This window comes from Rhipicephalus microplus, chromosome 8 (genome assembly GCF_043290135.1).
Source record: "Rhipicephalus microplus isolate Deutch F79 chromosome 8, USDA_Rmic, whole genome shotgun sequence".
In the NCBI taxonomy this organism is placed as follows: domain Eukaryota; kingdom Metazoa; phylum Arthropoda; class Arachnida; order Ixodida; family Ixodidae; genus Rhipicephalus; species Rhipicephalus microplus.
In genome coordinates, this window is record NC_134707.1 from 101,178,462 (window position 1) to 101,193,949 (window position 15,488).

Sequence of the window (15,488 nt, forward strand, 5' to 3'; positions counted from 1 at the left end):
TTGATTGATTTGATTGATAATTGGGGTTTAACGTCCGAAAACAACCATATGATTATGAGAGACGCCGTAGTGGAGGGCTCCAGAAATTTCTACCACCTGGGGTTCTTTAACGTGCACCCAAATCTGAGCACATGGGCCCACAGCATTTCCGCCTTCTTTGGAAACGCTGTCACCAAAGCCGGAATTTGATCCCGCTACCAGCGGTTCAGCAGCCGAGTACCTTAGACACTAGACGATTGCGGTGGGACATTCATCATAAGGTACAACTGTGATTTCGTGATATATTATGGTAAAGTCTGTGGATGCTGTCAGGTTCATCATAACAGCCGGTGTAAACTTGAATTTAATGCCCTATTAAGATTGTCTGTAGGTGTATTTTTTGTCACAGGTTGAAGGCTGATCGTTATTTGAGTAATGTGGTTTTGCTCAAATAATTACCAGTATTTATGCTGTGATGCACCGCGTTTCAATATTTTTGGCATGCAAGGCAGCGCATGGAGATGCTTTAAGTGTCTGTGCAGTGCCATAGAAGTTTTTCTCTAAAAAACAAGAGCATAAAAACGCTGGACGTCAAAGACATCAAAACGCTCAATAGCGGTGAGAAATAGCAATCGGTTTTTTTCTCGTGCACTATTCAAGTACGCGGCCTGCGCGACTCTTGACAGGGATGTTGATCACTATGAAGTCATGTGTATAGTCAACCTGTCACGCTAGCTGCTCCATCCCCTGAAGGAATCAGCCTTGTTAATGCGCAGGCATTTATTTAGCATTTGTCGCTAGATCAACATTATACATTAGCGCGTTCTTTTGAAAGTTTTACTATTGTGCCTAGTTGAATATCCTCATAAAGCTGTGCTCTTTCCATATGCTTTGTTGTATAGATTCGCTACAGGCATCCACTTGCTTTTACTTCTTTTTTTGCAGAGGAGAGTACATTAGTGTCTGGCATCACAAAGCCCTCCGAGCCGAGCTCTCTACTTTTGTGTGAGTGTTCTCCTCCTATGCATGAGATTTTCAATAGGGAGCTAAAAGTGACCTTTACCGTTCTAATTACTGTAGAAGGCCAGGTGCCCGAGCAAAGCAGGGTGGTGAGCATTCGCTTTAACAATTGTGAAGCTAATGCTACCAAATCCTAAATTTCAATAGAAATGAGACCATATATAGGGCACCACGCATTGATAAATACTTCCTAACCATGGCGTCGTACGCCGATTTCAAATAACGGTAATATTGCTCATTCCCATATATAAGCATACTCAAAGGAATAAGCATATCTTCTTCAAGGCCAGCGCTGTGAAATACAAGCAACCTCATTTTGCAGGTAACTTATGTAACTAGGTGCCGCAAAGAAAAGCAATAGTTATCTCTGCCAGTGTCTTAATAACAAAGGTCCTATAGTGAGTGCAGAAACTTCATAGTGAGTGCAGAAAGCGGCCATGCTTATAGTGCAAAATTGTCGGCCATGATGGTTCTGCAAGGTTGTACTTGCTAGAATTATTCTATTGTGCGTGTTCTCCGAAATATCCTGCTGCAGAGTTGATTGATTGATTTATATGTGGTGTTTGACGTCCAAAAACCACCTTAAATTATGAGAGACGCCGTAGTAGAGGACTGCGGAAATTTCGACCACCTGGGGTTCTTTAACGTGCACCCAAATCTGAGCACACGGGCGTACAACATTTGCGCCTCCATCGGAAATGCAGCTGCCGTAGCCGGGATTGAACCCGCGACTTGCGGGTCACTGCAGCAGAGTGTAATTGAAGTTCGCATAATTACGCATTCAAATTGGTGCACATCTGTTCAAAAACCTTCCCGATGTTACGAACAGTCAATGCTTGATATCTCCAGCAGGTAAAGAGAACGCAGCGAGTATCAACTCTATTTTGGTCTTCGATCTGTTGTCATAATAAACGATCATAGAAGTATGGCGGCAGAGGAGATTTGCCCCAGTTGAATGGCTAGCAAACGTAATCAAGCGAACCACCATTAAATTTTGCAGTGGGGTATTCAGAAGCGTAGAGCTGCTATATACGTAGATACACGAGGTACTTCAATTTAATACAAACATAGCCACTTGCTGCAGTTGCTAAAAGGTTAGTTAATAAATATTAAATCAATGAACAAATGAAAATTAGTATTGTATTTCTTGATGTCCCCCTGTATACAAAACGTATCTGCCATTGTTGTTCTCTGATTCTTCGCAGAGATGACTTTTTCGAAAACAAATAAACATAACTTTTAATACCCTGTATATACAAAGTCGACTACTCAGTATTCCTGAAATAAAAAAAACTCGTATATAAAGAGCCTACTGAGATGCCCTCTTAGCGTCAGCATAACCCCTAAATATCAGCTGAAACGTCATTATGGTGCTCTTTGGCGAAAAACAAATTTTGAGATACAACCCGAGATATTGCTGGGATTCAGGCTTGAGCTATATGTGCATAATGACAACAGCATAAAACGCGCCGAAAAGATTTGGTACAACACATGTAAGAAAGGTAACGGCTATGACCTATTTTATGAATCATCATTTCTTGCCGAAATGTGGACACTTTGTCAACAGTACACTAAAAAAATGATAAAGAACGCAAAGGCTGCGCTATCTATGTTATTTCTTTTTTGAAACCTATGCGAGCACTCCAAGAAAAAGCTTCCTGCAAAGCGCATACGCACTAGCCATAAATTTGCGTCCCCACTTGTCGACAAGTAAAATTAATTTCGAGTGAGTGTCAGGCTTTTCCCGTGATTTTCTCGTATTCATTAAAAAATCGCATTGTTCTGGATCATTCAGCAACCATAAATCAACGTGGGAAGAAGTGACAGAGAAGCCTTTTACTATTAGATTCGTCAACAAACTGTATCGGACATAGAGTGGATATAGCAGACTATCATTCATCTCGAAGTTCGATGTCTGTTACATCCAATTTGTTTTTTTTATGTTACTGTATTCATTTGCATCGCATACGATGCTCAAACGAGACGTCTGGAACACAAAATACAAATTATTAAATATATATTTATTAATCCTTGTATGTGGTTTCAAAGAAAGAATATTTTGCATCCAAACGTAATCATTAGCCTTAGGAAGTATGTATTCTTAGTCAACCGCTGATTCTTCGACTTCTACGTAGTGAACAGTTCTGAAGCAATGACTCATAGTCCGTGTCACAACAGATGATAAATAAATTGGGCGAATGCTCTAAACACAAAAAAAATATGGCACAGAGGTGTTTTCAATGTTTTCAACTAAGTAGCACTGTATTCAACATCCAGTATGCGCATCAAGGTCTTCTAAATATCGTTAGAGATCACAATTTTTTTTCATATTGCGCCATATTTTGGCCTATTCATATAACCCTTGTTTATTTTTTTCAGCATCAGAAGCCGCTGAGTCGTAAGCAATTCTTTTTCCGATAGCGCCACTTTGGTGTCTGTCATGTCCAGATGTGCCAAATGGCTATAAGCTCACTCGGAAGAAGACCTAGAACTCCAAGCGCACTATTCACTTTAATTGCGTACATATTTAGAAAGTTCCGTTCTATGATCTCTTTTAAAAATGTTTTTGTGCTACTCTCTTTTTTTAAAATATTTTACCGAATAATACAGCCATACAATATAGCTGAACAAAGAACATTTGCGAATCTTATATAAGTGGTGAAAACCCTAAATATATTGTTTTTTAAAACAAATCAACAGGTTTTTTTAGCACTTTGAACAGACTTGAATTGGTGTAATCATTGTAAACTCGTAATTATCAGCCCTTGTAATACACCTAGTTCACTGAAAAGCAGAAATATAGAAGCCAAGGGGAAAGAAATGTGCCTTCACAACTCGCGATACAACTTTTCTTTGTATGCTACACCAGGTAGAACATAGAAATCCTAGAAAAGACGTCATATGATGCTCAAGTGTTTTAGTCAAGAAACATGTTTACAGCCCGAATGCTGCCCGAGTGGTTAAGGTGCTCGCAGTCTATGGCTCTGAAGACGCGAGTCCAATCGATTACCGGAGATAGCCTTTCGGGTTTAAGCTAAATGGTAAAGACCCATCTTTAATGCGATTTCACTGAATGTTGCAGAGCTCCACGTGGCCGAATTTATCAGCAGCTCTACTCTTCTCCTTCTTTGATACGCTGAGTTTATGCGAAGCGTTACACACCGAAACAATCTCCTAAGTAATCAGGTTTGTGAGAAACACTATGCAGCCCTAAGCTTATTTTCATGGAACTGAAAATAAATGTCATGAGAATTTCAATGCTGTCTCGGCGTTAATAACAAAAACAACCACTACAAAATAGCAGTTATCATTATAGTAGTGCTACTATATGCGCTCCGTTCTGTGTGCGTCAGTCATGATATATAATAAAAAGTGATTTCTAAGATAAGTTTCATAATCGCACTTTTCTTTACGGGCACCTAACGTCATGTGATTAATGCGATGAACTTGCGCCTATTTACTGAAATCACAAAAGACACGGTGTAGGGTCATTCTTTGTAAGTATGAAACTTTGCTCTGCAAGTTTACGAGTTAAAATAATGTACACTTGGTTCAGTCGCTGCGGCCTTAGATATCTTTGCTGTGGTTTTTCAGTTAGCCCTTTTAGACAAGATCAGCCTTTTTTCTGTTGTCTAGAAGTTATGATTTCACTGCAACAGCTACGGTGAGGTGAATCTTCTTTCATGTTTTCACCACCAATGATTTGGGTGTGGCGTTCCTTGCTGAGCACCACCTGTTTATTCTAACGACAATGTTAAACGCAACAATGCTGCATGTACACTTCCGTTCTGGATGCTACAACGCACACGAGTAAGTTTGAAATTATGCTTATGAAGTGAACACTAACGATCAATCACTTCTTGGTATGCCTGCCACCGCAGAATATGCCTGAATCACTGAATGCTACCTTCGTACAAAACAATTTGTTGTACATCATTTGTTTAAACAGGTGTTCATGTTCAGTAGCACTTATTCAAATATAATAGCAAACAAACTTTTTGCAGTAAGCCCGAACCCAGGGAAATGATCCTGACCGTCATCATGGGCGTCTGCCTGGTGGCCTTGATAAGCGTAGTAGTTGGCGTCATCCTCAGCGCCAGCAATCTTGGTGAGCACATCTCTTTCACTTGACTGAAAGCACATTTGCACCAAATTTTCAGCGTGGTCAGAGAAGTCTGCAGATTGGTAGTCGATGCTCCTGAGAACACGTACAGCCAGAAAGTTGAGTGCCGCACGTAGCGGGCAATTAGCGGTTTTCGAAGTCATCTAAAAGCTAGTAATTACTGTCTATTTTCTTTAAACGCGATGCTACAAGCGCAAATGACTATGCCATAAACATAAAATTTAAGCTCACTGGATTTTTTGAGCATTGGAAAGAGCATAGTGAGCGTGGCCATCACGGAACGGTGCCACGTGCCCGCAGACAACGCAATCAAGGTAAATTGTGCTCTAAGCAGTGATGTTTCGTGTTACGCCGACGAATTACCATTCAGAGGCATGAAAAGTCCCTATTTCGGGTATTTTACTCTACAAACGTTGGCGAAATTCCCAGCCTATTTCCCTGCACAACAGTATTAATTTTCGCCGCCATCCATGCACACACATATCATAATTACATGTGTCTGCCGTTTTGGCGACATTTGAAATCATGCGTAGCCCCTGCACTGCATGACATTATTATTTATATACTGTTTGCACACTGCATATTGTAAGCTTGATGTCTAACACCCGTAGTGAACTAGAAATCGCTCTGCGTAAACATCGGAAACAAAGGGTGCTTGCTCCAGAACCGATTAAGGTTAGAGTGCGCCAGGTGAAGGCACATTGTGACCGCTAATCAGCCGTCATAGAAGAAATGAATCATATATGTAATTTCCTACAATATCACAAACATTGGTTTTTTTGCCTTTTGGTGAAAATGACAGGCAAAAATTCCCCGAAAAAGAAAAAACACCCCGCCCGAAAGACTACTGGCTTTAAAGCAAGGTGCTCTAAGCCATGACGCACGCTGACGAAGAGATGCTACTACTAGTTCATTGTAACGTCACTCCCTCTCTAGTATTCAGCGTGGTGGCTGGTATGAAAGATGAGAGAATACCCTTGTAGCACACACGTACAAGGAATTCCTGCATTTCCCATTGTACTTGACCAGTTCTGGAATATTTAGCGGTGGGCTATCTGTCAGAAAAAAAAGCTTCTCTATTTAGGCCACTCTATCATTGCTAAAAAAAAGGGGGTACATGACAATCCACTGTTTTAGCCGTATATGTGGTAATTTGGATAGAAATAAAATTTTGTGTAAAATTGGCGATTGTGTGAGTGAACCACTTTCTTTGAGTGGGAAAAAGATACAGGTTACAGCCCACTTTTTACTTCGGGGTAGCATACATGCTGATCAATGCGCTCAAAGCCCAAATTACAGAATCTCGGATAACATTTGCAATGCTTCAAAAAATATATAAGCCCTAAAGCAGCGCTTTCAAGAGTTGAACGCGATAGCGATGTCCTGTTTCTTGTGGTCACTTCTAACATTTACTGCATGAAATCACTTCGAACTCGCTATGTACTCACTACATGGTGCTAAGGCAAAGGCGCACAAGTGTATGTGCCTTTGTAGTGGATGATCGTCTTTAAACCCCGAACACGGTAATCCCGTGTTCGGACGCTCGATGGCAACGTACGGTTGTACCGCGCATTATTGCTGCAATATTTCATGTTGCTTTTTGTAGCACGTGTACAGGGCGCATTCGTTTGTAATGTATAAAAATTAGTTTCACTGCAATTCCAAGCAAAGGAAGTGCTTTGCTCTGTATTCAGAAACACACGCCTGGCCGTGTGATAGAACATCCACTTGCCACGCAAATAACTCGGAATCATTCTCCACGCGGACGCAAACGTCCCACGTTTGACCCTCAGTCTAACCCAGGATTTTTATCATTTATTTTATTTGCAACAATTTTGGTTTTCGGGTCACTCGTAAGATGAATTTTTGCTCATGACGAACGACGATTCCCGCGAAACGAGCTTTTTAACGCTGTCACGTTAATTAGGGGGTTTGCCTTTTTAGATGCCCACTGCAGATTCTGCACTGTTATGTGCCCGCGGGATCGGTATTACACTTAGTATTCGCTTGTATGCAGAAGTACACGCGTGTGATCCTGCGATAGAATTGCGGCGGAGTTAATTGATGGATTAGGTAATGCCTCCGACTCTAAACCGTTAGTTACAATTATTAGGAAATAGCTATGTTTCTAGCGTCGTTGTGATAATGTTGTGGCGACAGCACACATGTGATGTGTCACGGGTTTTGAGCCACATTGAGGTTGCTTGGATAGAAACAAAATATTTTTGTAATTTAGCGCTCTGGTGCGTGAAGACTTCCTCTTCGAATTGTGCGCTGGCACCATGTGTCGTGCTAAAACCAGAACAACAAATACCTACTCATATCAGTTGGAGTCGGTGGGTTTGGTTACGAAGGAAGATGATCAGAAAAGCTTGTGGGGTGAGGGGGCCTAGTTGGAACATAGTGTTTGAAAAGGCATTACTGAAAATTTCAGTTGGTAGATGAGCTTTGTCTTTTTGGATTCAAGTTTTTTCGTCGTTACCTTTGAAGCGCTTCCTTTAGCTACAACGCGAGCAAGCTATACGTTCATCAATTTTATCGGCTAGTTCTTAGGGTGTTTTTTTTTATTTTGGGGTATCAATAATGAAATTCAGAATGTCAAAGTCTTTGCAGCCGGCGACCTATTTCTACATGTTGTGTGCAGTTGGAAGTGGCCCGGACGTCGCCGCCACTAATGATCTCAGTGAGAAGAAGCCAGGCACAGGTCAAACTCCTACTAGAGAAGCCGAAGAACCTGTTTCAACGACGCCGCCAATGGGAGGTATTTCAAGGGTCACGGTACAGCCGATGCCCACTCCAGCATCTAAAGGTTTGGACACTTTACCATTTTTCGTTATCGTCAATAAGGTGAGATATATATTTACTGTGTCATCTCAACTACTGCAATGTGCAACGTCTGGGGTGTCTATTTTGAGCGCGTCATGCTATTGTTTCGAGGAAATGGGTTTCCTCACAGATGAGATCCAATGGCGTGAAAAAGAAGCGCCATACTTGCGGGTCAAGCCCAGCCTGGTTCGCCCAACCACGAAGTCCAAGTGGCGGCTCCCCTGTACTCTTGTTCAGTTTCTGCATTATGTACAACTGCACGTTTCCATTGTAATTTTTCGGGGATAGATGAACCTTGCCGAGCATATTTAAATATGCTTATGATACTAGGGCTTGCTTTATGATAGTAGGGCTTGCTAGTAGCGACTCTTGCTTTGTTCCTGCTAAGACAATGTTCGAAGGCATGCTAGTTGACGTGCTTCTTTGGAATGCCACAACGTCTGAGCGATGCAAAGGTCTTTCTGATGCGAGAAAGTAGTGTGTTTACCAAAAAGTAAGTAACGATTTAGAGTATGTGGTACCCTAATATTGGAGAGCTGTAAGCCATCCCGTAGGCCTCACACTTCATGAGGCCGCATCGACAAAAATTTGGAGAGTGCAGGCACAACGTATCAAAACTCCAGTATGAATATGTTGGACCGTACATCGCGCTAAGGTACCGTGCGTGAAGCAGAAAAAAAAGTGGCCCCGCCGTGGTGGTCTAGTGGCTAAGGTACTCGGCTGACCCGCAGGTCGCGGGATGGAATCCCAGCGGCAGCGGCGGTGGAGGCAAAAATGTTGTAGGCCCGTGTGCTCAGCTTTAGGTACGCGTTAAAGAACCCGATGTGGTCGAAATATCGGGAGCCCTTTACTACAGCGTCGCTCATAATCATATGGTATTTTGGGACATTAAACTCGACATATCTATCTATCAAAAAAGGTGAATGTCTGGTACCTTAATATTTACGGTACTATACAGATAAGTGACGAATGATATGGGGGCGTCGCAGTTGCTGTTATTTAAATCCCCTTACATCGATCACATATTCACAATAGTGCTATTCGCCCTTTTGGTCAGATCTTTAGTTTGCGGAGTGTAAGAGGTGCAATGGCGATGACGAAATCCAAAAAGACCCAAAATATTTTCAAAAATATCGGGAAAAATATTATTGCCGTCCATGGACAGTAATCACGACCCGTGAAGGGCAGTGACGCAATAGATCCGTGGTAACGGAAAAGAAGTGCATCGGCCACTGAGGCTCTCAGTGCATCTGGGTTGCGAAGGTCGAGTTAAATTATACTCGCGCACGTTAACATATCAGCGACCGGATGGCATCAAGGGGGTGATCTGAGCAAGTCAAGGGTATTTTTTGAATTGGGAATGTCTATGGTGAAACGGACTGCAAATATTCTGCTGTTATAGTCATGACCTGCTTTTAGCGCTGATATACACCTTATCTGGCGACGTACTCTATCGTGGTTTTCTAGATTTTTACCCAGTAGAACCTGTACGTAGTTGCTGTATACTTGTGAAGCCGAAACGATTTGATGTTATGCCATCGTGCATAGAACGAAGGAAAACTGGGTGCGAGCCCTATGGCATCACTAGAAGGAACTGGAGGCCGTCGACTGCGTAGTTTATCTTGTACAGCAAGCCATTCAAAACTGTAAAACGTTTGTCGGGGAGTTACGCGCAGCAACAGCAGAGGTTTCAGTGTTGGGTCGCATAGTGGTTTTTGTTCGAAGCTGCTTATATCAGGTAACTCGGACGAGACAGAAACTAAATAGTGATCAAGGTATTCGTCAGCAATGATATGCACTGAAGCAATGTGGCATAGGCAATTGGCATCTGGGTGGCATCATCTGCTCTTATTGGTCACAAAAAAGCTGTACTCTTGGAGGCGCAACGCCCGGTGGGCTAGTCGGTCAGACGGGTCGCGGAGTCTAACAAGCCAGCATTGTGAGTAATACTATTGTGAAGGTGCCGCCATGCAGACACGGTTAAGATTCTGTATGGCGAATACGACTGCTAAACACTCCAGCTCAGCGATGGCATAGTTCTTCGCTGCTCTCGTCAGTGTCCGATTGGTGTATGTTATGACTTGCTGGCACCTGTTGGATATTTGGACCAGCGTAGCGCCAACACCTCATTGGCTAGCATGAGTATGCATCTCAGTGAAAGCTTGAGGATTGAAGGGCTTCAGAGTTTGCCCTGAATCAGCCCACTTTTTGAGCTGCTGTATTACAGCCTCACATTTATCGCGTATCTCTGTTGCAATGTCTTAATCAGCAAGATAAAGCAAACTCTTTCTCTAAAATGACTGATTAAGTTGGCTACCCGTGGCGAACATTACCTGTCATTTATTCACCACCGATAAAGTTCGAGTTCATGATTTTTTCTATTTCATCATCATGGTATACATTTTCTGACGCAATTACCTGTACGGTATAGTTGTTCATCGGCGCTTGTCTTCCTTCTACTCGTTTCGTTTGAGCGCTCTTTCCATACAGTACTATCTACCAACTGGTCGTTCAAGGCAACGTTAGATAAACTTTTGTTTCGGAGAATTTGTTATTAACCCAAGTCCCGTCCTCCGAAAGCCGCTGTCTTGAATACTAAGGAAAGTCCCCTTGTTCCTACGCTGTAAACTAAACTTGAGCCTACGGAGGCCTTCTACTGTGAATTAAAGGAAACGTTACATCTACCGCTGAAGGAATCCGTGTGTTGATGCAAAGCAGCTGAGAAATAGTAAATGGCACACAGAACCTCGTCTACGTCGCCATAAGCAAGTGAACCAACATCCATTCTCTACCTGACTAACGCTGCTGGCAACGATCACTTATGCTGGTGAGCACTGCCATGAACGCAGCCGTCGACCTTCACTATAACACTGCTAAACAGCTGGTTCGCCAAAGCACACGCGTGAGACATTAAACGTTATTTCCTGCTAACCAAAACAGACGCACTCTGTCTCGAAGAAACGTTGAACGCTACAAGCCCGACTATCAACGGCTATGAACAAAGAAGATGCGCTTCGTCTCACGTAAACTGTCACCTTCGCCGCCGACTCGGGGGAGAGAGGACAGCTTAGGAGGCGAGAGAGAGAGAAAGGGGACGTGCATGTGCAGTGGGGAATGGGACGCGTGAAGGAAGGAGGGACACAGCCCCGACCAGTTTCGCATTTAAAACTCTTGCAAGCAGTACACTTGCAGTAGGCGTTTCGCTGCAATGGTAAGTGTTGTCAGACTGAAGAAGGCGGGAAAAATGAAGAAAAGCAAGGAAGGGCAATCAGACGCGCGTTTTGTTTTGTACCCTCCACTGAGAGAAGGAGTGAAGGGGTTAAGAAAAAGTAAGAGAGGAGAGATAATATGGCACAGCCAGGGCAGATGTGTGCCCGTCAGTTACACGCTTACAAGGTCCGATTGAAAGCAGTCTGCTTGACGAGAGTAAAGACTGATAGCAGGAATTGCGAATTCCAGCAATACATTGCTTCAAGAAAACAATAATGCTCCACCGAGTTCTCAAAACTGCGTGATGGTGCTTTCGTTGGGATCTTCTACTGAGTGACGAGTGCGAGAAAGAACATGAGTGGCGCCACGCCGATAACACCAACACACTCCTCCGAGGATGGCCGCAATTTAGGAAGCAAAAAAAGAAAGAAGGAAAGAAAGAAAAGAAGCGAGAAAAGAAATAAGTACGTCATGCACTGCCACTCCATTCTTCCATGGTCCACAACAAAGCAATCATGGAAGAACTACTTTTTTTTCATTTTTCGAGCGTGAGCTGCGCTAAGAAAAATGTGGCCGCTCGTCTCACTCGTATGCTTATCGCATGAATTCAGTGAGACTGTGACTCGCTTTCGTATGATACGACGCGAAGCAGCAGCAAAAACAACGTGATACTTAGTCCTAAGTCTTCTCCATCAAGGTGTAGATTTATCGGTTCAGGTTGAAAATAATAGCTACGCCGTCGTAAGATGACGCAAGACCCACGGGATGGCATTTCTCGATGACTACACCAAGGTAGATAAATATTGACTTGACATTGGTTCCTTAGATCACTGTGTGTTTCATTGCAGAGTGAATATAAAAACTCAAGTAACAATATACTACGACCTCGTTGGTTCAAATGCTTTGTAGTATTTATTTATAGCACAGGCTAACACGCTCATAGAGAAACTGATACCCTTCGTTCTGTTTTTCCGTGTGCCGAACGGCGAGAAAAAGTTACTACAATATAGAACCTAAGATTTGAAATATTTTGAACAACGAACCTGTTCATGTCTTTCTCAAGAATATTCGAGTGTATGACGTATTGATCAACCTGATAATTGCTACTATTTCTCTAGACTAGAGTGTTGTCTATCACAAAATTATAGTTGTTATTTTTTATTTTTCGTAGCAGCCCCACCATCTACGAAAAGCCCTTCAACGACACTTACCACAATTCCGACAAGTACAACGACAACAACCTCAGAGATGACGACGGCAACAACCTCGGTGATGACCACGACAACAACCTCGACGATGATGACGACAACAACCGCGGCGACTACCACTACAACAACCATTGTGAGAACGACTACGACTACGCAGGCCCCAGGCCCAGGTAAGCACGAGTTTAAGCCCTCCTGGCACCAAACTTTTCATTACAGAAATAATGGCCACAGAAAGCTGTGCGCAGAGGCCGAAGAATTAATGGAGGGATCCTGAGCTGCAGTGCAGCTCACGTAGTCCAGCATTACAGTGTTTTACTAAACTAGCCAAAATTATCCGAGTAAGCAGACGAGTGTATACGTAAAACGGGGCACCTCCTCAGTCAGTAGAATAATGAAATTCTTCTTATATTATCTCATTTGATGCATAGGTCATCATGTGCAGAGCGCACCGCTTTAAAATATGGCTTTACATTCTATCACAACGAGACCAATTACATGTTGCGTACTATCGCCTGGAGCAACTCAAGCTATTTTTCTTGTTCCTTCTAATTATTTAATTTAGCCATGGTTAACTGTATGAATAGGAATGAACATCGGTTCACAAAACTTCTGATTAGAGGGTTTCCAACTTCAGATCAACCAATTATTGGCCTTTTTCTGCTTCTTGCGCGTGCCCGCAGAGCCCCGGAAAAAATTGTCACTTGACTTACACTCTTGGGTTCATTTTGCTCGCACATCTGGCCACAGCTGCGAAGGAAAATGTGTGCCACCGGACAACCATCACTATCGTCGCCGCACTAACTAGAAAACTTGGTCCGACAGATACTGTGGCCTTTTTTTTTTGCAAGCAACGTATGGGAGCGCTGCAATACGATGCGCAAGTGGAAATGTCAGGATGAAACATGTTCATACGACAGGGAACGCGCCATGAGCGTGCCACTCAAGTCATTTAGAATGCGACACGTTATGATATTGGTATTACATACCGAGATGTTCGGCATACCGGTCAAGCCAGGCATATGCTGAATGTGGTGCATATCAGGCTATCGAAAATGCGCACCACAAGCGTGACTTGTAAATCATGTTGTACAAAACGTGCTCATAATGATTTTCGTATTACCAGCTGTCATTTATGTTGGTCATGTTAAACTTTGTCATGACGCCTTGTTTCAGTCTATCAAATTACGAAAATGAACCAAGGAGTGCCGTGGTTATAGGGTTCCTGGTATAGCGTTCATGACAACTCACGACCTTCATGATATCTTCGGTCATTCACATTCTTTGTGCAGTCATGTTATCCCACACCAGTATCGGTAATCTAATTATAGATAGATAGATAGAGATAGATAGATTGATAATAGATAGATAAATAGTATATAGATAGATAGATAGATAGATAGATAGACAGATAGATAGATAGATAGAAAGATAGATAGATAGATAGATAGATAGATAGATAGATAGATAGATAGATAGATAGATAGATAGATCGATAGATAGATAGATAGATAGATAGATAGATAGATAGATAGATAGATAGATAGATAGATAGATAGATAGATAGATAGATAGATAGATAGATAGATAGATAGATAGATAGATAGATGGATGGATGGATGGATGGATGGATGGAAGGATTGATGGATGGATTGGTGTATGGATGGATGGATGGATGGATGGATGGATGGATGGATGGATGGATGGATAGATAGATAGATACACCAAGGGTCATTGAAGTTGGCTAAGAAATACTTCGCATATAATGGCAATATAATAACTATCACCTCGATAAAAGGCTGCGGCACTATGAAAGTGCGTATTAAGAAAATACAGGTAGCGACGCGAACTTTCATTTCTCGCACAAACTCGGTGTTACGACATTAATTTTACCGGCGTACTATTGGGAAAATCAAAGATTACAATCGACAATATTGATGTATGGGGTTTTTGAGGCAGAAACTTCCGTAAAGCACGAGTATCAAATGCAATTCGTAGAGCTATTGTCGCTAAAATACGAAATATACTTTGACATGAGTGTGCTTGACCTTAAAATAACATTATTGTTTTTAAAATCCTCCACACAACTATGACTTTTGGCTTGAGTTTTTTGTTAAAATATCTTTGGAAAAATAACTGATCCATCAAAGCACACTTATCTCGCAAGAGTATCATTAAACTTGAATATAGTGTCCTTGTACGCTGCAAAATAATCAAGATGTAAATGACGTAATATATGTGCCGTAGAAGATATGGCGCTTTAAAGCAATCACGATATGTCTGTTGTTGCAACAGCCATCAATTACATAGTGTTTTGTTTGAATTGTTAATTAGTTTGTTTCTTGTATTCCAAGTATAACTGTTACTTATGATGACAAAGTGTTCCACACGATGCAGTTCTTTATTATATATTTTCGTTTACAGCGTATAGGTACATCTTCACTCTATGAACTGCTTTGGGAGAGTACTTTCTTGTCCCATATTTCACCCTTTTTTTCCAGAGTGAATCGCCTCTTTCTGAGGCAGAGTAAAGTGATTCCCTACGAAAGGGTCAAAATACTCCCCATCAATAGACTAACGGCACGCTGCCCGAAATAGAGTAGCATAACTCCGCGAAAGGGAGTCGTGCTACTCTACTATTACACCTAACGAAAACGAAGAAGCTCGAGCCGAGATCAGGTTTTATAATTGCTCCGGCAGGTAGCCTCGTGCCCAGACCCTGATGATGACTAGATACGAGCACTAAGACAAAAAAACGAATTAACGAAGACAAAAAAAAAATGTTGATTGAGACTCAAACCTAGGATTTCTTCACGAACATTACATTCTGAACTAGACACGCTACCGCTACACTAAGGTGAAGTTTTCGTTCGTTGTCGCAATGATAACACATTTATATTTTTATACATATGCTACACACACATCACCCACGAGCATACATAAGGGTGGCTGCATTTACTAATGCAACATTCACTGTTTCGATGTGTTCTTTTAAAAGCATAATACTTCTTGCCCCTTGGTGCTATAGCACTTTTCTGAGCTTTAATAAATGTTTAAAAATTATATATGCGTTAACCGATCGCTCTTGGGGCTCAAAATTTCGCATATGCATACGTCATCTCCAT

At 42.1% G+C, this 15,488-nt stretch overlaps 1 protein-coding gene across 2 annotated transcripts in view; it reads left to right on the top strand.

The window, feature by feature from the left end:
• Window positions 1–294: 294 nt before the first annotated feature.
• The window catches only part of LOC142768688 (uncharacterized), a 50,548-nt gene continuing 35,354 nt past the window's right edge, over window positions 295–15,488 (top strand). Inside the window, exons 1-4 of one of the 2 annotated variants that reach the window (XM_075870700.1) lie at window positions 295–984; window positions 5,004–5,107; window positions 7,767–7,931; window positions 12,330–12,536. In XM_075870700.1, the coding sequence (XP_075726815.1) occupies window positions 866–984; window positions 5,004–5,107; window positions 7,767–7,931; window positions 12,330–12,536 (595 nt within the window). In that variant the 5' untranslated portion in view covers window positions 295–865. The remainder of the gene's footprint in view (window positions 985–5,003; window positions 5,108–7,766; window positions 7,932–12,329; window positions 12,537–15,488) is intronic. The other variant, XM_075870701.1, reaches the window with a different exon arrangement.